Source organism: Pagrus pagrus (genome assembly GCF_965226575.1).
Source record: "Pagrus pagrus genome assembly, chromosome: 6".
NCBI lineage: Eukaryota > Metazoa > Chordata > Actinopteri > Spariformes > Sparidae > Pagrus > Pagrus pagrus.
The window spans coordinates 35243341-35265938 of record NC_140190.1 but is presented as its reverse complement, the minus strand read 5'-3'; the positions used below and the strand labels follow the sequence as shown (position 1 = coordinate 35265938).

The window sequence follows — 22598 nt, the reverse complement described above, 5'->3', positions numbered from 1 at the left end:
GACACACAATCTAATATTGTGATAAATTAACATTGTTATAATATTGCTTATATTATTAGTGTGAATGCTGACACAGCATTCACACTATTGTTCTTCTGGAATTTTTTATTATTATTCTTCCGTACGTTTTTCAGCACATTTCTCCTCCTACAAATTTTGTGCTACAGAAACCATTCAACTATCAAAATGTTCAGCTCGTTAAGGACATTACTGCTATTACTTTTTGTTTTTCTATCTTTCATACTTTTTGAAATATTCAGCTTTTTCTGCAAAATTTTCCCCATTCATCCTTATGGGGAATTTCTCAAAATTCGCTCTGCTACTACTTCAGCATACGTTCAGCTATAGAAACCGTTCCACTATCAAAATGTTCAGCTTTTTAAGCTCTTTCAGCCTTGTACTTTTCAGCTTTTTGGCTTTTCAACTTTTTCAAATATTCAGCTTTTTCAAAAAAAAAATTAATATGGAAGCAAATGGGAAAATCTTCAAATCCTCTTCAAAACTCATTCACTTTCAACCTCTTCTGCTCCCTCATACTTTGAGCTAGAGACACCATTTCAACTTTAAACTATTCACAAGACCTTGAACTATTGAACTTGTATTTAAAAGTTTTAAAATCTTTTATGGTTTTGAAATTATCACAGTTTTAGTTTGAAGGATTTTTAGCTCCTCTTCTGGGTTTATAATGGGTGTGTATTGCGTGAGCTAGAGTGGGTGACATCATCGCTAGAGTGGGTGACATCATCGCTAGAGTGGAGAGCAGCTGCAAAAACTTTAGAAAAAACTCTCTTCAGCTTGATTTTTTTCAGATGTGCGACTTAAACTTTTGGCTGTGGAAGCCCTAGAGTGACAAGCACTCCAGCAACTCCCCCATAAGCCGCAGTGTTAACTTTGAGCCTAAATCTCTGGAGTGGAGCAGACGGTACCGGTTTTGTCTCTCGTTCTTGTGCCCTCATTTTTCACTCTACGGAAATAAAAACGACATCACATGGTTCAGCAATGTCTCCTGTTACTCACTGTATACATATTTTGGCCATAACCATTACACTTTTTTCTAAACCTGCAGGTGTTTGGGAGGTGTTTTCCCATTCATTCTTATGGGGACATTTTCAACTTTGGTTCTGCTATTGCTCCAGCATATGTGCAGCTACAGAAACTGTTTGGCTGTCAAACTGTTCAGCTTTTTAAGCTCTTTCAGCCTATTACTTTCAGCTTTTCTGCCTTTTCAGCCTTATGTTCAGCTATAGAAACTGTTCAACTATCAAAATGTTCAGCTTTTTAAGCTCTTTCAACCTATTACTTTTCAGCCTTTCTGCCTTTTCAGCTTTGGAAAAAATCAGCTTTTCCTGCAAATTCTTGACTATTCATTCTCATAGTTTTATGCATTAGGCAAGTGTTTTCCAGCACATTCAGCAGATTTTGCAAAATCACTTCAGCAATCAGCATTCACACTGTATTTTAGCAGGAAATACAATTTTTCTAGTTAATACTCATATCTCAATTGGTGGAGCTGTTATTACTGCTGTGGCTGTAATAATAGCTGCATAATAGCTCTTTATCAGACAGAAACAACATACATCAGAGTTGCTATTTCATGGTCTCCCATATCGTTTGTATTGTGGCTCCGTGGTCCACTCACACCTCTGTGTAATGACTGTTTTTGTGGAGCCCAGTAGAATATATATATGACTGGCAGATAAAAAAGGAGCAAACAAATAAAAAATTCATCAGGCTTTACATAACCAATACTGAACCATACGACAACATTTAGAAAAGAATGCAAATATTTAAGATTCTAGTTATTAACTAGTTGTGCACATATGTGTATGCCTGCATTAGAATACAGAGATGTAGAGTACATAGTGTGTATCACCTGTCCAGACTTCAGAGTGTGTTTGGGTGAAAGGCTGCCAGTGCTGTTCAGTGAGTTCATGCTGCCGTGGGAGGGTGTGGAGCGCAGTGAGTCTTTGGGAGGTGGAGGGCTTGCGGGCAGTCCAGGCACAGAGCCGGCCACTGAGCCCAGACTCTTCTTTCTCTTAGACGGAGGGATGAGGGCAGAGGGGAGGAGTGCAGGAACAGGCTCCTTCTCCAGGGCCCGGTACACTAGGTGCATGGCCTGGGGAAACACATCCTGTTATCAATACACCACACTTAATTGGCTGCACATAGACTTTTTATCAAACTAATTCATGTCCCAAACCTGTTATTTACCCCAAGTCATGACATAAGCTCATATACTTTTCTGCCAGTTCTGAGGCCGCTCTTATACTTTTTTTATTTGTATTTTTGTTTACGGTTTCCTTGATAGCACATCACCACAGTCTAATATGTCCTGCCACAGTTTCACATTGAACCAAAAATATTGTTCACTTCTCATATTGCAACAAAGATCTCAAACATTTGTGTCATTTTGTGAGCAGTGCTGGACCCCCCTGAAGGGTCTGAGGTCAAGCCACCTCTGTCTCAAGAAATTCTGTGAGAAAGTCACACTGCAGGGGTCGACAATATAAATGGCCCGGTGGCCCGGACGTACTTTTAAAACCATCAGGGCCACCAGAACGCTCCAAGCACTGGCCCGGTGGGGCCAGCATGGATTAAAGTTCTCCGTCGCTACGACAGATTTCCGTCATTCAAACTTAACAGAGGCGACTTGTGAGGTCAATGTAGATCGGAGGAGAACTGTTGGCTGATTTTTATTGACAGATTGTCACACTCTACAGCCAATTGTATCTTTAACAGCGTGTGCGCGCCTGACCAATGACAGTGTAGTGACCCACACAGGGCGGGATCTCAACACGGAGCGGTGCTAAAGTTTAGCTGCTTAGCTAGCAAGGACTCGTCGCGCTGCTACGTTATCAACCGAGTTTAGTCAGCACGTGAAAACTCGTCTGACACGGAGAGTCTCCTGTTGTGTGCTTCATGTGTGAAATAACAACTATAGTCTGGACTTTGTCTGCAGTGTGTGTAAACGGCTTCATTCAGCGTCTCTCCCTCCCCTCTGGCACCGTGAGTTACCATGGTTACAGGAACGCCCTGAAACTTTATAATGATGATCAATAAGAAGTTTTTGGTTAGTTTGACTGTACAGAGTCATGACTGTAGCCTGGTTGTAGCTCAATGCTTAAATCTTGTATTATAACATATAGAACAAAGCCTCAGAGCTTCTTTGATTATTAACAGTATGTTAGTGATGACAGAAAGGTGATAACTTGCCATCAGACTGACAAGTCTGCAAAAGTTGCTGTTTGTATGATGTATTTTTCTGTTAAACGATAAGAGGCTCACTTTAAACAATATTATTAATAATAATAATTAATTATAATGATGATGAGAAGAAGAAGTAGAAAAAAAGCGCACTGAAAAGTTCTGTAGATGGTTGATTATTTGAAAGAGTAAAACTTGAGAGAAAAAAGGCACAGATTGATTTCATAGATTGAAAATAACATTGAAAAGACAAAAAACATTTTAAGTGTGAATAGAACAGCTGTTCAGATCATCCTCCTGTAAAACACTGTTGGTCAAATATTTAAACTTGATGTCTGCATTAGAGAACATGGTGTGGGGTGAGGCTGTAAATCTTATCTTATTTTTTAGCATGTGTCAAGTAAAACGCCCTGTAACATGGAGGGGGGGCGACAAAAAATCAACCAACTGAGGAGGAGATGGAGGAAGAACTGATTGTGCTTGAGTAATGCAGCACTGTTTGCACTTTTGATTTATGTATTTGCACTTTTTGACCTTAGTACTGCAGTATTAAAATAAATGTTATTAAATCAAATTGTTCTTTTTAGTTATTATGGGGATCAATTCCTGGGCCAGTGGTTACAATGGTGGGGCCAGTGATCTTCAAAAGCCAGAGGGCCACTGGCAAATTTCCCTTATTGTCTACCCCGCCACTGTAATAAAAAATTAGGGCCGGGACTCGATTAAAAAAATTAATCTAATTAATTAGAGGCTTTGTAATTAATTAATCGAAATTAATCACATTTTTAATCGCATATACATATTTGACCTGAGAACAGTGAAAAGCAATTTTTTTCATATGGGTTTTAGTATACCATTGAATAATGACTGAATACATAAGCTTAAGCAACAAAACATTGTTTTGTTTTTTTTTCAAGGTGGTACTTAACCAAGAACAACCGACTAGGGATGCAAATTATCGATGAATTCATTAATCGTTAGGTGATGGACCTTATCGATCGATTAACGATTACCTGATAAGATGCGATTTTCCTGAGAACCTAAATTTAAGGGGAAAATTTAAGCTGAACATTCCTTATACAGGACTCTACACTAGTTTGTTAGTTTATTTTTAGAGCACAGCACAATGAAAAATGTTTAAGTAACACGTTATTTGGTAAATGGTCTTTCCTGCCACTACACTATGATGATTACTGTATTTAACTACTTAAATCACAGTAGCATAAACTGATTTGTTGAACTCAGCCTGATGTAAACATTAATAAAACACAGGCAGCTCTATGTTTTCCCTGTGTGATGTCTTATGCACCGTGAGACAGTGACAGGTCTGTAGGCTACCTACGTCTTGACCACATGTCAGCTGTTCAGCTGCAGCAGAGGAAACTCCGCTGTTCTCAGCTGCACTGCGACGAGCGCTTTTTAAACAGTAGCGACCGGCTAAACTACGGGAGGATACTGTAAACCGGCGCAGATCTGGTGTGTTTATCAAAGCTTGGTCGCAGTGCTGAGGCACCGGGTCGGTTTGAGCTGCGTTCAGGCTACATTAAAACTTTATAGATCCATGGGCAGTGATCAGTGTCGGCGGCTTTTTAACTTGTTAAATAATTGTGCTCCAGTATAATCAGTACGCCTGAAACTCATCCAGTGAGAAACGTTCCGCGGTGCAAAAATAAGTGCGATTAAAATGCGTTAATTTTTTTAACGCGTTAATTTTTGTGTAATTAATTAATCTTAATTAACGCGTTAAAGTCCCGGCCCTATAAAAAATATAACAATATTTCTCTCAAGTTTGACGTTTAGTTATGGATTATTGTGTATTCACTGATTAAGTTGTAGCTGAAGTGTACAGCACAAGACCAACCACAGCTAAGAACTGAATTTATTGTATTAATGCTTTTACAACATGGTCACACAATGACTGACTGGGCTGACTTGTGACTGATATATCTGGGCGACATAATGACTAATTAAGATATATCGATATATACAGTGGAGGAAATAATTATTTGATCCCCCATTGATTTTGTAAGTTTGCCCACTGACAAAGAAATTAATGGTCTATAATTTTAATGGTGGGTTTATTTTAACAGTGAGAGACAGAATATCAAAAAGAAAATCCAGAAAATCACATTAAAAAAAAGATAAAAATGTATTTGCATAAAGTGAAAATAAGTATTTGATCCCCTACCAACCATAAAGAATTCTGGCTCCCACAGATTAGTCCTCTGGCTTTAAGAAAGTACTCCTAATCTCAACTCATTACCTGTATAAAAGACACCTGTCCACAGAATCAATCAATCAGACACCAACCTCTCCATCATGGGCAAGACCAAAGAGCTGTCTAAGGACATCAGGGACAAGACTGTAGACCTGCACAAGGCCGGAATGGGCTACAAGACCATTGGCAAGAAGCTGGGTGAGAAGGAGACAACTGTTGGTGCGATTATTCGAAAATGGAAGAAACACAAAATGACCGTCAATCTCCCTCGGTCTGGGGCTCCATGCAAAATCTCACCTCGTGGGGTATCAATGATCATGAGAAAGGTGAGGGATCAGCCCAGAACTACACGGGAGGAGCTTGTTAATGATCTCAAGGCAGCTGGGACCACAGTCACCAAGAAAACCATTGGTAGCACACTATGCCGTAATGGATTAAATTCCTGCAGTGCCCGTAAGGTCCCCCTGCTCCAGAAGGCACATGTACAGGCCCGTCTGAAGTTTGCCAATGAACACCTGAATGATTCAGAGAATGATTGGGAGAAGATGATGTGGTCAGATGAGACCAAAATCGAGCTCTTTGGTATCAATTCGACTCGGCGTGTTTGGAGGAAGAGGAATCCTGACTATGACCCCAAGAACACCATCCCCACCGTCAAGCATGGAGGTGGAAGCATTATGCTTTGCGGGTGTTTCTCTGCTAAAGGGGACAGGTCAACTTCACTGCATCGAGGGAAAGATGGATGGGGCCTTGTACCGTGAAATCCTGGGTGGCAACCTCCATCTCTCAGTCAGGACACTTAAAATGGGTTGTGGATGGGTCTTCCAGCAGGACAATGACCCAAAACATACAGCCAAGGCAACAAAGGAGTGGCTCAAAAAGAAGCACACTAAGGTCATGGAGTGGCCTAGCCAGTCTCCGGACCTTAATCCTATAGAAAATCTGTGGAGGGAGCTGAAGCTTCGAGTTGCCAAGCGAACCTCGGAACCTTAAGGATTTGGTGAGGATCTGCAAAGAGGAGTGGTCCAAAATTCCTCCTGAGATCTGTGCAAACCTGGTAATCAACTACAAGAAATGTCTGACCTCTGTACTTGCCAACAAGGGTTTCTCCACCAAGTACTAACTAATGTTTTGATAGGGGATCGAATACTTATTTCACTCAATGAATTGCAAAATAATTTATATCTTTTATTTAATGTGATTTTCTGGATTTTCTTTTTGATATTCTGACTCTCACTGTTAAAATAAACCTACTAGAGCTGAAACGATTACTCGAGTAACTCGAATAATAATCGATTACAAAAAATGATCGAAGCAAATTCTCTGCCTCGAGGCTTCGTTTAATTCCTATCACCCGCGTTATGTGGCCTGCTTAGCTCAGGGATAATTTTTCCACACTGGACTGTTATTGCGGACACACACCACTACGTTCAGAATTGAGTGGGCGCGATGGCGGAGAGCCAAGAAGCCGTCCGTAAAAGACAGAGAAGGTCCAAAGTTTGGGATCATTTCATGCTTAAAAAAGAAGATAACAAAGTGCAATTTGTCTACTGCAATGCAGAACTGGCGTACCACAACAGCACTTCAACAATGATTCAACATCTGAACCGAAAGCATCCAGTTGTTAACACCAGCTCACCAAGCATCGCCGACACAAGCTAACGTAAACGTTGATGTTAGCTAATTCAACGTAGCCTACCATCGCTAGTTAGAGTGTATGGTATTTGTAGAGGCTGTAGCCTGATGTCGCTATGACTAGATATTAGTGCTGCACGATTAATCGAATCGCAATCGCGATGTCATGCTGTGCAATTATGTAATCGCATAAAAGACTGCGATTTGCGATTTAATGTAAACAAATGTGCATGTGTGTGCCTGTGAACAGGACTCACTCTCTCTTTTTTATTGAAAATCTGTATCTAACATTTTGAAAAATTCAACATGTAGCCTACATGAAAATAGAGTCATCAGTACAAATATTACAATGAACGGGACTATCTCCCGTGCGGTGTGGAGCACGGTGACGCCACAACCACACTGTGTGCAGCTGCAGGTATAGTCACATGACTACCCGGCTTTCAGCAGAGCAGAGCAGCCGACATGGAAGAGGAACTTGAGGAGGGACAAGCTCAGTTGGTGGCGAAAAAAAATGCAACTTCTATTATATGGCAATACTTTGGATTCAGGTACGACGACACTGAACAGCAAGATGTGCTGTGTAAAACATGCAAAGCTAAAGTCACTACGTCCCGCGGCAATACGACCAATCTATATCAACACTTGAAACACCACAAAGAAAAATACGAAGAATGCATTCAAATGAAAGCCCAACAAAGTAACGTGAAAGATACAACTGAAAAAAGCCTGAAACGACCACAACAACGCACAATTACGGATACATTTGCAAGTGTCACACCATACGAAAATACCTCGAAAAGACACAAGGAAATCACTGACTCCATAACACACTATTTGGCACGAGACATGGTGCCAATTTATACAGTTAATAAGGAGGGATTTCAAAAATGATCCGCACGCTGGACAGGAGATATCAGCTACCCTCGTGGAACTTTTTCTCCCACACCGCCATCCTCGAGCTCTACAACAAATGCCGGATTGAGGTTGAAATGGAAATGGCTACAACAACAGACTTGTGGTCAAGCAGGACCATGGAACCCTATCTAAGCTTGACCGTCCACTTTATTGAGGATGACTTTGAGCTAAAAAGCCGGTGCCTGCAAACATCGTATTTTCCCCAGGACCACACAGGAGAGAACATCGCATCAGGTCTGACGGAGGCTTTTGCAGCGTGGGGGCTGTGTGAGGAATGTCAGGTTACCATAACTACAGACAACGCTAGTAACATCATAAAGGCTGTGGAGCTTAATGACTGGCAAAGATTCCACTGTTTTGGCCATAGACTCCATCTTGCCATTGGTAAGTTAAATATTGTTTTCTACACTCCTTTACTTATGTACTGTTTGCTCTTTCTTTGTTTATTTATTCATTTTAATTATCTGTATCTTGTATCTGTATCTCATGACACCATTCATTTATAATATCGTAATCGCAAATCGCAATATAGTCCACAATAATCACAATCGCATATTTTCATCAAATCGTGCAGCACTACTAGATATCATGTTAAGATGTGGAAACTAATTTGTGTTAAACTGCAAGAGAGTAATAGCCTACACTAAATAACTCCTTTCCACACACACACACACACACACACACACACACACACACACACACACACATACACACACACACACTCAGCTCGTCTCTCTCACTCTCCCTCAGGCACGCGTGCACACACAAGCAAACACATACCCTTACTCCCGGTGTTAGGAATAGTTGGAATAAATACCTGTATGTTTTTTTCAGGAATAAAAGCCAATTGTTTGGTCTATTTAACAGGCCTGTCATTTTTGTTATGCATTATTAGGGCCCGAGCACAAATCTCGTGCGAAGACCTATTGTATCTGCTAGGATTATTAGGGCCCGAGCACGAATCTCGTGCAAGGACCTATTGTATCTGTAAGGATTGTTTATTATTAGGGCCCGAGCACGAATCTCGTGCGAGGACCTATTGTATCTGCTAGGATTATTAGGGCCCGAGCACGAATCTCGTGCGAGGACCTATTGTATCTGTAAGGATTATTATTATTATTTTTATTCCTTGCACGAGATCGCATTTTTGGTGGCTTTAACATACCCCAAAACTCACCAAACTTGGAACATACGTCAAAGGTGATGAAAATTTTGATAATTCAAAATGATTGGGGGTTGGTATGGTCAGGGGGCTCCATAGCGCCACCTAACGTCGATTTGTCCCCGCAAACTTTTCTCGGATCGTCTTGAAATTTACAGGAGTCATGGGTCTCAAGGATTTAGGCTGGAATTATTTTTGTCGGAATTTTTGCCGCAACAGGAAGTTGGCCATCTTGAATGGCGTGCGGCAATTTTCATTTTTCCGACGCATTTTTCGGGACTTTAGGATGTTCGCAGACTCACCAAATTTGGCCCGTAGCTTCTTGCCCATGAGTACGTTAATTTGATACAACAACTGCCCTCATGCACAGCACAACAGCTCAGTAGCGCCCCCTAACGCCCCCCTTATGGGTTTTCCCATTCATTTTTTGTCATGTTTTCGCTTCATACTTTATGTAACTGGGCCTACAGATTTAACGCCACAGACTTCACACTCACTACATATCATTTTCAGACCTTCATGATGACACCTTGTGAAAAGCTTTCGTCTATGATATACCTGTTGGGCGTGGCAGTGCGGTGACCCCTTATGGCTGTTCCCATTCTGTAGGAACCCATTTCTAAGCCTCATACATTAACTAACTCGTCCTACAGATTTAACGGCACAGACTTCACATTCACTACGCCTCATCCTCATGCCTTGATGATGATCTGTTGGGAAAAGCTTTCGCCTATGTTATTCCTGGTGGGCGTGGCAGTGAGGTCAATTTCAATGACCCCCTTATGGCTTTTCCCATTCTGTACGGACCCAAGTTCTATGGCTTGTAGTTTCACTATCTTTTCCTACATATTTAACACTACAGACTTCACATTCACTCAGTAGCATCCTTAGACCTTCAACAACCTGCGTTGCGCCTGGTGGGCGTGGCCATGCCGTCATTTTCCTTCGCCATCACGCAGGAAGTCCTTATAACTTCAACATACAATTGCCCATCTGCATCAAATTGCTCACACATGTAGAGGGGCTCACCCTGAATATGTCTCTGCATCAATACTGTGTCATATCTATAGCGCCACCCAGTGGAAGTCATTGAAGATGTCACTGTTGTGTATTGTGTGACATGTATCCCATTTAGGTAGGAAATTTCGACAGGCAACAGGCAAGCACACATCTGGCCGCGCGGCCTTCGACGGCACCACAGCCCGACGGCGCCACAGCCCGACGTACGTGGGGGGGCGAGGGCCCGTTCATCACTGCTTGCAGTTTTAATTTGGTATTGTTGTTTAATAATGCAAAATTATTTTTTATTAGATTACTCGATTAATTGATGGGATAATCGATAGAATACTCGATTCTAAAAATATTCAATAGCTGCAGCCCTAAAACCTACCATTAAAATTATAGACCGTTCATTTCTTTGTCAGTGGGCGAACTTACAAAATCAGTGACGGATCAAATAATTATTTCCTCCACTGTATTTTCAAGGGAGGTACGGTTTTAGACAATACTGTTTATGTCGTTATAGGGTGAAGTTGCCCTAAATATTGCCTTTCTTCTGTAGCACACGTGCAATACAGCACTGTGCTGCATGTTTTGGACAGAGGCGCTTGATCGAGTCAGGTAAGGGAAGTGAATCATAACGCATGGTTATTGTTCTTGGTAGTTGTAGTTTGCTGTGTGACAGTGAGACAGCACCTGGATGAGGGCTACAGGTGTTATACAAGATGTATATAACGTGGACACAGTGTCTCCCTCCGCCCCTCTCTCTCTTCATGCTGTGTGCATACATCAGATTAATAGCCTACATAAGTACAGATATTTAAAAATATTTGTTCAGGACTAGATTTGTGTGGCAGGCCATTGAAAACGACTTTTTAACTCCCCCACAAAGGATCTGAATTGTAACAAACTACAATGGACTTTATACTTCTATTCGTGCTTCAGTTTTGTGGCCTGTGCTACAAACCTTTAAACCGCTGTAGCTTAAAAAGTTAACATACAGCTCTGCTATTCACCTTACATGTTGAGCAGCTGTATATTTTCAAACGGGAGAAAACCCTGCCTCTGCGTTTTGATCAAAGTCTGTTTTAAAAAATAATGGCTTGTGACATCTCAAATGTGACTTTGACTTTCAACTAAAAATTGAGCCCACTTAATGTAAATACAGAGATGTACACTGATCAGCCACAACATTAAAAGCTCTGACAGGTGATGTGAGCATCATTGATCATCTTGTTACAAAGCAATGTTCTGCTGGGAAACCTTGGGTCCTGGTATTTATGTGGATGCTGTGTGACACACACCACCCATCGAAACTTTGTTGTGGCCCAAATACACCCCTCTCTGCAACGGTACTCCAAGATAGCAGTGACCACCCAGCAGGTCAGTGTGCCCTGATACACCACAAAAACTGCTCAAGAGTGGCTTGAAGAACACAACAAAGAGTCCAAGGGGATGACCTTGCCTCCAAATCCCCCAGATCCCAATCTGATCGAGCATCTGTGGATAATGCCGGAATAAGTCTGATCCATGGAGGCCCCACCTCCCACCATACAGGACCCAAAGGATCCACTACAAATGTCCCGGTGGCACAGGACACCCCAGAGGTCTTGTGACTGTGCCTTGACAGGTCAGAGCTGTTTTGGCTGCACAATATTAAGTAGGTGGTTTTAATATTGTGGCTGATCAGTGTATGTCGTGCATCGCCATTAGCCTGGAATTACCAAGATAAGAAGTTTTGTCCATATCACTCAGTCCTTACTTCATTTAGGAAAATACACTGAGTGTTAGGGGTGTAACAATACACAAAAATCACGGTTCGATACGTACCTCGGTTTTGAGGTCACGGTTCGGTTCATTTTCGGTACAGTACGGGAACAAAATGCAAAACATAAATTTGCTTGTTGTTTATTCGGAACTTTTGTAAACCAACAATTTATTGTAACATTATACAAAATATGAAAATAAAATAAAAAAATAGAATACTGTTGTAAAGTGCTGCCTGGTAATAAGTTAAATAAATAATTTTCACTGTCTCTTTAAGTCCCTCTGCCAGGTGTGCTCTGGTGTGTTGTTCATACGGGCTGAGTTGCTAGGGAGAGGCTGCTTGATTGCCAAAGTCAGCTGCGTTTGCACTAAGGTAATTTTTTTTCCTGTAGCAGTGATATTCACACTTGGGTGGTGCCGTTTCAAGTGCCGCGGCACAACACAGAAATTCAGCCGAATTTAGCACAGAGCAAACAGGAAGTCCGACACGAAACAACAATACATCCGGTTGATTTTCAAAATAAAACACTCCGTGTTGATACAAGCACAAAAACCTTAAAAAAGAGACAAATACGCGCTCTTCCTCTAATCCTTCAGTCGGGAACACTTCGTGTTGTTGTGTTTATAACACGTATAACTGCAGTCGTGTGTGATTATGTAATCATCACGGGAATTGTTTCGGTTTCGTTTCTCCAGCTGTTCGGCGGAACTGCGCCATGCTGGACTCGTCTTTCTCCGTTGCAATATTTAACCAGGAAGCCGAAGTGTTCCCAAGCAGGAGACTTAAGCGACAAGGGAGGGTCTTCAAGCTCTGGTTTCGCGCTAGCGTTAGCCATGATGTAAACGGGCTGCACGTGTAGCTGCAGGCAGAATATAAACACAGCAACCTCTGTTCTGGAAACTCACCCGTGCACAGCCCTGTACCGAACCAAACGTCCTGTACCGAAACAATTCAATACGAATACATGTATTGTTACACCCCTACTGAGTGTACTCATTTAGTATACCTGTACACCTGCTTGCACATTGCACACTGCTTAATGCACATAATCAGTCACTCATGTGGCAGAAACCTAAAGCATAAAAGCACGCAGACATTGTCAAAAAGTTCAGTTTTAAACCAAACAGAGAAGTGAAGTGATCAAAGTGATTCAGACGAGGTGGTTTGAAAATCTCAGAGATGTCCTGAGACTTTCACACACACACAGTCTCAAGAGCTAACAGAGGCTGGTGTAAAAAACAAAAAACCTACAGTGAGAAGCAGCTCTGTTAATGAGAGAGGTCATCGCGTTCAGTGTGCTCCAATCGGCTCCACAAACCTCACTCCAACTGTGCACCTTTAGGCTGATGAAGGAGCCATTGAGTGGATATCATGAAAGATTCTATATAGAATCAAAGTAAATATAGCGGCAAAGAAGAAGACAACACTCACCACTGCAAACTCATCTTTGTCCAGATGACCATCTTTATCTATGTCACTCAGGTCCCAGACCTAACAGCAGGAAAAAACATGATGAGATAGTTCAGCATAATTCAAAGAGTAGCCAACCTGTTCTTCAACAACTCAATGCTCAATATGGAACATGTGAACAAAGGTTCTACTAGCCACCATGACAGTCATGCTATATTCTGATTAATGAGACAACAACACATTTTGGTTTTGCTTGAGTAATAGCTTGAGAAGTAAATACCTTTCCAAGGACATCCAGAGGTAGCTTGGAGTTGATCAGGACTGGTTTGACCTTCTCTCCAGACAGCAGACCATTAACTGGAGCCAAACTCTCAAAGATTCCATCAAATTTACTCTTCTCCTCAGGCTACAAGGGAAACACACATGAGTTATCTAAAAAAAACCTCAGTAAAGATCTGACCTTGTCTTGCGACTTACTTGCTTATTCACAGAATGGTTTATTAAACAGCAATATTAGAGCCTGAACAATGGCAGATTTTTGAGAGTCAAAAACATTGTAAAAACAAACTAATTAGTGCTTCCTACGAGACATATACCAATATGTCTGTGAGGAAAATAATATGTTGTCATGAAACTCTGAAAAAGGGGAGTACATATTATGATACTTGAATAAAGAATGGATATTTATGACTAACGTTATCTGGGAATATCCAGTCAATACGCAATATTTCAATAGTCAAATTTTTTTTTTAAATGCTCTTTGGGACTATCAGCTAGAATTAACTCCTCAGGGTTATACGCCTTCAGGCACCAATTAAGCTGCAGTTGACACCCATTTGAAGTTATCACTGTATTGACATGTATGAGTCCAGTGAATAATTTCAAAGTAGAAACATGCTGTCTTCACTTAGAGACTCACTAGGAGGACAGAGGGCTGAGAGAGAGCTTCATCACATGGTGCAACAATCATCACCTGAAGACCAATATCAACAGAACCAATGAGGTTATTATGGGCTACTGCTGTACGTCTATTTATGTGCAAGTTTGTTGAGATACTGTGTTCACAAGAATGGGAAAGACGGACATCCCAGAAACAAAATGCACATAAAGCATAGAAATAAATAGGACTCTTTCTGGGTCAATGGGAAACACTTTTATAATGCGTGTGTGTGTGTGTGTGTGTGTGTGTGTGTGTGTGTGTGTGTGTGTGTGTGTGTGTGTGTGTGTGTGTGTGTGTGATTAAACACACCCTGACAGCCCAGTGTAATTCGCTTGGGGCAGAAGCTGTGCTGCTTAGAGACGGACTGCTGGTGTCCTTCTGAAATGAAACAAACAAAGATGGCTGTCAAAGCATTGAACAGTCACATCTTCTGTCTTACTGAGCTTTGATACAAGATGTGATCACACAGTAACAATTAGATGAACATGAAAATGAGTGTAATAATGATACCCAAAAAGACTGGAAGTCCATTATTATACACAGAATACGTGGATTAAATGATGATGTCATACTCACAAACTTGGGAGGAGGGACTGTGAGGCTGAGGCTGGACAGACTGACTTCCTGACCACTCTGTGCACAGGCCACCAGCCGCAGCGCTACATAAAAGCCCTGAGAGAGAAAACACTCAGTGTTACCATCAAGTCTCTCGCCACTGTTTACACCTGGAAATGTCATGTTTGGGCTCTATTACCTGCCAAGGTAAGCAGCAGATGTTCATGAACTCACTGTTATCAACTCAATACACCATTCAATTAGTACCTGCGATATTCAAATATTTCCTTCCCAAAAAGTCTAAATTTAGTGAGTTGTTGAGTTAGGAGAAACTTTATAAACTTTGTGACATGCTGTCTCTGACAAATTCTTCATTATTTGGGCCCTTTAAATTCAGCAAATGTTCTACATGAAGCTCTTTCTGCTTTTGTATAACAAACATTGTGCCTGTGTGTCCCAGTGATATAGAGAGAGGAAGTGAGATCTGATCACAAGTGGCCACACAGACACATGTTGATGTGAACTGACGGATTGAGAGCTGGACACTGATCAGATGATGTAAAACACATGTAACTGCCAGATTAAACATGCTCTAACACTGAGGTAGCCCCCCAAAGACAAACAACCCTTGTCATACAGTATTATTATTAAGAAATGAGAAAAATAATAAAATTGAACCAAATAAAAATAGTCCCTATCTATGCCTGCAGAAGTTTATGATTGCTGCTTTCCACTTGTTTTTACCTGAGCTGAACAAGCTGGCATCAGCCAATTTTGAGGCATTATTACAACTGGGGTCAGGTTGAGGATTTACAGGTGATGGTGGGCAGCATGCAATGTGACAGGTGGGTTCAGTAATAAACTACTGAAAACAAATAACTACTCAAAAAAAACATGTATATGTCAACATGACTTTGAAAAAAATCAATAACTAGTAACATATTACAATATTTATTAAATTTGCTTAATACATTAAAGAACCAAAAAACAGACTTTAACTCTACTTTTTGATGAACATGTCAAAAATAAAATACATTTCATATTTTCAAAATATGTTCAAGAGAGAAAACTCTTTAGCTCCAGAGTTCTCCGTACTGTATGGGTATGCTTCAGGGTTTGTTTGTTTCTTTCTTTCTTTCAGCCCTGATCACATCCACAAGTCAAGGGGATTGAACCGGCGACCTTCCAGGTACAAGCTCACTTCTCTAAATTTTAGGCCACCACTGGTCCATTCCTCATTGAATAAAAAGATGGAATTGAGATTTTATCTGCCTGGGCTGTTTCAGTCTAACGTATGAGAAACACTGGCAAGGTGTCATTTTCCCTTTTCTTTCTAAAAGGCATTCAGCACATCATCAAAGCACTGGATGAGAAATGATCTGTTCCCTACCTGTTTGTCCAGGTACCCTTTGCCATCGGGATCGGCCAAATCCCAGATCTGAAACAAGACAAACAAACACACAGCATTACAAACACAGTGACATGAAAAGTCCCAAATGATCTTGTGTCCAGGGTGGGAAATTAACTTTATAAAATGTGAACTCTACCAGTGTGTCTGTAGTCACAGCATTTGGCTGATGGCGGGTGCTAATTTAGCACCGTGCTTATGTCCCTTTGTAAATTGCTCATTTTTCTCTCATACATAATAAATGTCAAACATCGTATTTATTCTATTTCTATATCAAAATGCCTGCCTTTTCTATTCCTGTAAGATATAAGAATATTTTTTAGACTCCACTTGAACTCAGAATTCTTGAATTCAATCAAATGTGATTTGGGGTGACAAGCTTACTCCAACCATCATATGAAGCCACAATTAATCGGTAGCTAGTGAGTAGCTAGCAGAGTAACATCTTAGTAGGCGGTGTGATATTGGATATCTACCAGTAACCCAACCGACCAACCGACCGACCGACTGACTGACAGCCACTGACAGACATTGGTTAGGCACTCTCTTTAATCCATCTTTTCTCTGTTTAAAATAACTTCATCATATCAGACTCCGACTTCCCAAGATTGTATCAATCTGTCTTTGAACTGACAGTCAGAACTCAGGACTCTGAGGACTCCACTGGATTAATGATCCTGTAATATTTGAACTGACAAGCACGGTTACATTTTCTCAACAAAGCAGATGAATCTTAAATGAAAGCATCAGGAAGAAATAACGCACAGGCTACTGATGCAGTACAGGTTTGTGTGTTACTCGTAATTGACAGCAGCATGAGCACTGGATTAATGTGATGCAGAGCACAGCCACAGTCAAGTTAAAACCATTTTTAAAAAATGAGTCTGTGGATATGAACTCAGGACACAGTTAGCTTCAGTTCTAACTTGTGCTCCTACTTACTAGACAAGTCCAGTTGGCTTAGCCTGAAACATACACTTGATATAGAAATAAAAGCATGGTCCAGCTTTGGATTACACAAGTAATTACATCCAAAGAACCCGGCTTCATCTCACACACATAGACAACTTTAACTATCTACTCTTAAATTGCAAAAACAACATTACTCATTGTACATGGTCAGAAAAAAATCTCATCAAAATTCTGTTAAATTCAATTCAAAGAACTTCTACATCTCAAGCGAAGCAATCAGAAAGTATATGCAGACAAACACACATACACACACATCACTAAGACACCAGTTAGAAGAACTGCCTCTAAACCAAAAGCATCACTGCACATGAAAACATATTCAATCATATTAAAATGAAGAAGAAGTGATATAACCACTTTGAAGTTTATATGCAAATAAAACAAACACTTTAACATCAAGTTTCAAGGAAATAAACTAATCCTTCTTGGGAAAATATACAGTCACAATCTCTTATAAAGTGTAGGCCAAAGGCCAAAAACTAACAAATTAAAAGTTAGGGAGTTACTGGCCTCCACATCTGCATGTGCCACTGTTACCATGGCAGCATAATTGCCCTTAGGTGATGTCACTGAATCAGTGTTGGGGCTGAAGACTACAAGTCTGTAAATGAGGAGACTTTCACCAGCCCTCTGTAGCCCAGTCCTCACCTCTGCCTGCTGCTAGCGGCTCAACATGTCTGAAATAAAGAGCACTTCCACTAACACAGGGCTGGGCTGTATCGCCATTTTTTAACATATATCAATACATTTCCAAACAGGATAATTGATGACACATGATGTTTCCATCCATGTAGCTTGATGTTGCATTTCATAACCCATTCCTTCTGTAAAGCCATGCTGTCTTCTCTCACACTCCATGCAAATCCAGCCCCACTCACAGCACTGCTACTCTATTTTAAAGGTCCCATATTATACTGTTTTTCATCAATTTCACACAGCTGTCAGAGGTCCAACAACACTGTATTCGAAATGTATTGCCCCAAACCCATCCGTGGTCCTGAATTTCAGCTGTCTAAAAGTCACTCAAGTGAGCTCTACTGAGAGCAGGCTGTTTCTGTGCCTGCACCTTTAATGCTAATGAGCTCCGTCCTGCTACACGCCCCTCTCAGGGAGAGGATGCCGCTTACGCTAGCGGTAGCATGCGCTAATGTTTACGATGTATCGCTATGGCTCGCCGAGATGCTGTCGTTCAACCATACCAGTTTGACCCAGAATCGGACCCAGGAGAGGCTCAGAAAAATATGGACTCTGCGGCTGCAGCAGGACTCCCCAACACAACCACCCGGCTCCCATCCCCCACTGACCTGCAACAGGTAACATCTAAAAACAGCTAGCGAAAGCTGTGTTTGTCTCCAACACAGTCTCCAAACTCTTGGACACTGTTCGCATAGTCTCTGTCTCCAGTCTGCACGTTTCCAGACTTTTTACTGTGACAACCAAGCTCCACCATAATATTATTAACATTAAACTCGCTTCAAACGCCACTGCATAGCGGACCGAAGCGGAGCTAACTAGTTAGCCAATTTCAAGCTGACTTCACCATACTCGTAGGCAACTGTAAATACTATCAAAATCGGGCGACACTAACCTGTGGCTCGGGTGCAGTTGCTGGGTTCCGTCAGTGTCGAGGCAAAGTCAGCTTTGTACTGACCCTCATTACTGAAGCAGTCCGATGTGAAGTGGTTAGCACACACAAACAAACTTACAGGAACCGTAGCCTGCACGTTGTCGTAGGGCTGGACGATTAATCGAATTTTGATCATGATTTCTATTTTGACTTCTCACTATCATGAAAACACTGTAATCAAAGAAAAACGATTAATGTGCCGCCGCACGGCGTGTATGCAAATTACTGCGCTGTAAAAGCACAGTGAACGCACCTGTGTCGCCTGCAGCTGCAGCAGTGAGTTTGTGGATCAATTGTGGAGCGAGCGATTGACAACATGGCAGAAAAGCAGCCTGAGCCTTTAGTTGAAAAGAAAGGTAGGACAAGTTCGGTCATTTGGAGACATTTTGGCTTCAAATCGTCGGACGTGGAGCAGAAAGAGATTGTTTGCAAAGTTTGTCACGCCGTCGTGTCCGCACCCCAGGGCAACATGACAAATTTATTTAACCTTTTAAAGTTCAGCCATAAAGTGGTATATGGCAAAGTATTGACGGAGCAAAAGACCCAAAAAAGTGTAAGAGCGTCAACTTCAGGCTGTGACGTTCATGCTAGCTAAGGACATGTGCCCCATCAGTACGGTTAGCAACCCAGGGTTCAAGACACTGGTCAAGACTTTGGACAAGCGGTATGTGTTGCCATCCCGCAAACACTTTGTATGATAAATGTCGCGCTGAAGTTGAAAAAGATGTCTCCACTGCCGAGTATTTTGTTATAAGTATTAAGTTATATTTAAAGTTGAGTTTTGGTGGCTCAATAAACACTTTTTTTTTTTTAAATGAATGAATAATCGTGTTTATTAATCATGATTTCAATATCAATCAAAATAATCATGATTATTATTTTTTCCATAATTGTCCAGCCCTACGTTGTCATTAAAAATGAAACGCAACCACTGTCTCTTCTGTAGCTGGGACAGAATATAGGCACTTATGTTGATTTTTACAACCAACAACAGAGCAATTTGCGTGTCTAGCTCTGAGCGACGACATTGCGAAACACTGGTATCTTACCATTGGACACACCGACCTTCACCTCAGGGATGAACACCCCCCTCTCGGATATCTCCGGGGAGAAGGGGGAGTGCTTTCACGCAGAGGAGGCCGGACTATGAAAATCACTCCTTTCGTTACGCAACGAAACACAACATAGCTGCTCTACGTGGTAGATGCAGCCATTAGTGTGATGTTGAGACAGCACGTAGCAGCAACACAACAGTCATTAAATGTCTGTGGAGTTGCTGCATCTACGTATTGAATTGATTTCTTACATGAGCCATAGGTAACAAGACTGCAGAGTTGGTGATTATTCTCTGTGGGTTTGTGAAAGCGACACCTTTCAGTTAACACAAAGTCACTTTATACTGTTCTTATAAAAAAAACTGATACAGCTTTAAAATCCTGCTTGCTGGTCCTATGCACGTGAGGTCTGCACAGGTTACTCTGTAGAGCAGTGTTAACAATGCTGACAGCAGACAGCACACAATGTACAGACTGACAAATAAGACAAGTCAGATCCACAAGCATCAGCCACTACACTCTACCAACCTTTCCCAGTGTGATGTCAGGGAGTCCAGACTTTTTTAAAAACAAAGCAGCTTCTGTTGGTCCGACTCTCCCTGTATTCCCAGGATCCACCTGCGAGCAAACACACACATATTTACGTATTAACATCCGTCATAATAAACTCTCACACGTCTTTGCGAAGTATATAAGTAATATCATCTCATCATCTTACCTGTCTGTACAAGTTCTCATATACAGGGTTCCCACTTGACAACTGCAGAGGAAAGAGAACATTATTGCACTAGTGATGACACCCATGCACTCCTCTCTGAAGTGAGCTTCAATCAGCTACAAGCACTGACAACATGGAAGCTGTCCAGTCTGATTTTCACCTCTGACTTAACATAACTTGCCTCCACGAATTCAACCAGCTGAAATGAGCTCTGTGTGAACAGTACTGACTGAGTCATCCAGCTCAGACTACAATAGTGATTATAAGGTTTTGATGAGAGAGCACCCGAGCCCTGCTCTTCTCAATCAATAACAAAGGTATCATAAAGCAGCTGCATTGCCACATTATATGACTGTTGCGCAGGCGCAGCTACCGTGGCTGTACATCAGCCTTCACACTAACTTGGCACCAGTGAACATGAAGGCTAGCTCGTTAGCCAGCTCACATCAGCATCATTAATCAAAGCTTAGCCCTGGTTAGCTGAGGTTAGACTACTGGGTAGCCTGCCTTCTGCCGAGCATGTTAGCCCCATCCTCACACTAATGCTACTTGGCATTCCAGGCTAGGCTAGCTCAGATTTGCTAGCTTAAGGACTGACCATTATCACAGTTTCTGATGCTGTGATACATACAAGTGCCAGGCCAGCTTGTCCCTCCCTCACAATGTGTACAGAAACCAACGTGTTATCTCAAATGTGTAATTGAGTCAACAGCATGTTATATCGTAGGTAAATAGCTACACGGCTAGCTAAAGCCAGCTGAGGCTAACAAGCCCGCTACCTAACGGTACTGCAATAGGCCTTATTCGACTAGCCCACTGCCTTATTTCTAGCTGCTTTCAAAGCGAGCTAAGAAACAGTTTCAAGTCAAATTAAAATACATTGTGATGACTGAGACGAACTGTTTGTCAGTAACTATCATTGGCTTAAGCTGAAGTAGAGAAGTAAATAGCTGCATCTTTACCTGGGTCAGAGATGTGAGAGCTGCCATCTTCCCTGTTGCTGCGGGAACGCACCCACCCTCACTCACCCGGCCGGCTGGCCGCCAACACTCCCCTTAGCGGACAAACCGGTGCCTCACACCCGCCAACACAAACTCCAGTTAAGTTGTGCTCATTGTTTTGTTGACTATATTATCTGCAAAGTAATGAATTTCTTCAAACAAGATTTTGCACCATTGTTTTAAAGTTTGGGCCAGTTCTTTATTATGTAAAGTACATGCTTGTCTTCTGTGGCTGGTATGAGGTAGAGTAAAGCCTGGCTGTATCCATGAAGAGGAGCAGAGTAAAGCCTGGCTGTATCCATGAAGAGGAGCAGAGTAAAGCCTTGCTGCCTTCCGTGACGAGGAGCAGAGTAAAGCCTGGCTGTATCCATGAAGCGGAGCAGAGTAAAGCCTGGCTGCCTTCCATGAAGAGGAGCAGCAAGAATCACGATAAAGAATAAATAAAGATAAAATATAAAGATAAAGAAAACCTTCATTTTTACAATCAACTTTAAAATGGCTCATCATGTACTTTGCACCCACATGACTTGACTGTTATGAAGCTGTGTGATGCTCAGAGGCTTGCTGCTTACACACTGCTGCACTCCTTCACTGCCTGTCTGTATCATAGGTCTGAACTCAGCTGATAGTGTACCTGTCAGTGAAATGTGAGGGTTACACCTCTGCATTCATGATGAAACAGTCCGTTCCACTTTGTAAAAGCCATTTATTTTGGACAATGTTGAAACAGGTTTTTCACAACTATTCAGCAAACTCTCAACTGGTGTCTTTGAGGTGGTAAGTATTTTTATAAACCCATAAGAAAACAAAAAAATTACAAATTGGGTAAAACAACAGACCGAGTGAGATCAGAGCACCACCACACTGGTGCTTCCATCATTCCTAACCCACTGCATGCTATAAATAACTCTGGAACAATTTCATGCAACCAACAACCCCTCACAGCCCAACAGCAGCATTTGTCATAGTAAAGTGCTTTTTCCCCAAAAGTTTGTATATCCCATATAT

At 41.6% G+C, this 22598-nt stretch overlaps 1 protein-coding gene across 10 annotated transcripts in view; it reads right to left on the bottom strand.

Annotated features, from left to right (window-relative positions):
* LOC311259134 (epidermal growth factor receptor substrate 15-like 1) overlaps positions 1 to 22000 on the bottom strand; it is a 100699-nt gene extending 78699 nt beyond the window's left edge. For 5 of the 10 annotated variants that reach the window (XM_084356032.1, XM_084356025.1, XM_084356026.1 and 2 more), the window contains exons 1-9: positions 21552 to 22000; positions 20590 to 20631; positions 20400 to 20489; positions 16200 to 16247; positions 14831 to 14926; positions 14564 to 14632; positions 13595 to 13720; positions 13336 to 13395; positions 1874 to 2116 (exon numbers count right to left, since the gene is read on the bottom strand). In XM_084356032.1, the coding sequence (XP_084212158.1) occupies positions 1874 to 2116; positions 13336 to 13395; positions 13595 to 13720; positions 14564 to 14632; positions 14831 to 14926; positions 16200 to 16247; positions 20400 to 20489; positions 20590 to 20631; positions 21552 to 21578 (801 nt within the window). In that variant the 5' untranslated portion in view covers positions 21579 to 22000. The remainder of the gene's footprint in view (positions 1 to 1873; positions 2117 to 13335; positions 13396 to 13594; positions 13721 to 14563; positions 14633 to 14830; positions 14927 to 16199; positions 16248 to 20399; positions 20490 to 20589; positions 20632 to 21551) is intronic. The other 5 variants (XM_084356028.1, XM_084356031.1, XM_084356029.1 and 2 more) reach the window with 1 other exon arrangement.
* Between the last annotated feature and the right edge of the window lie 598 nt (positions 22001 to 22598).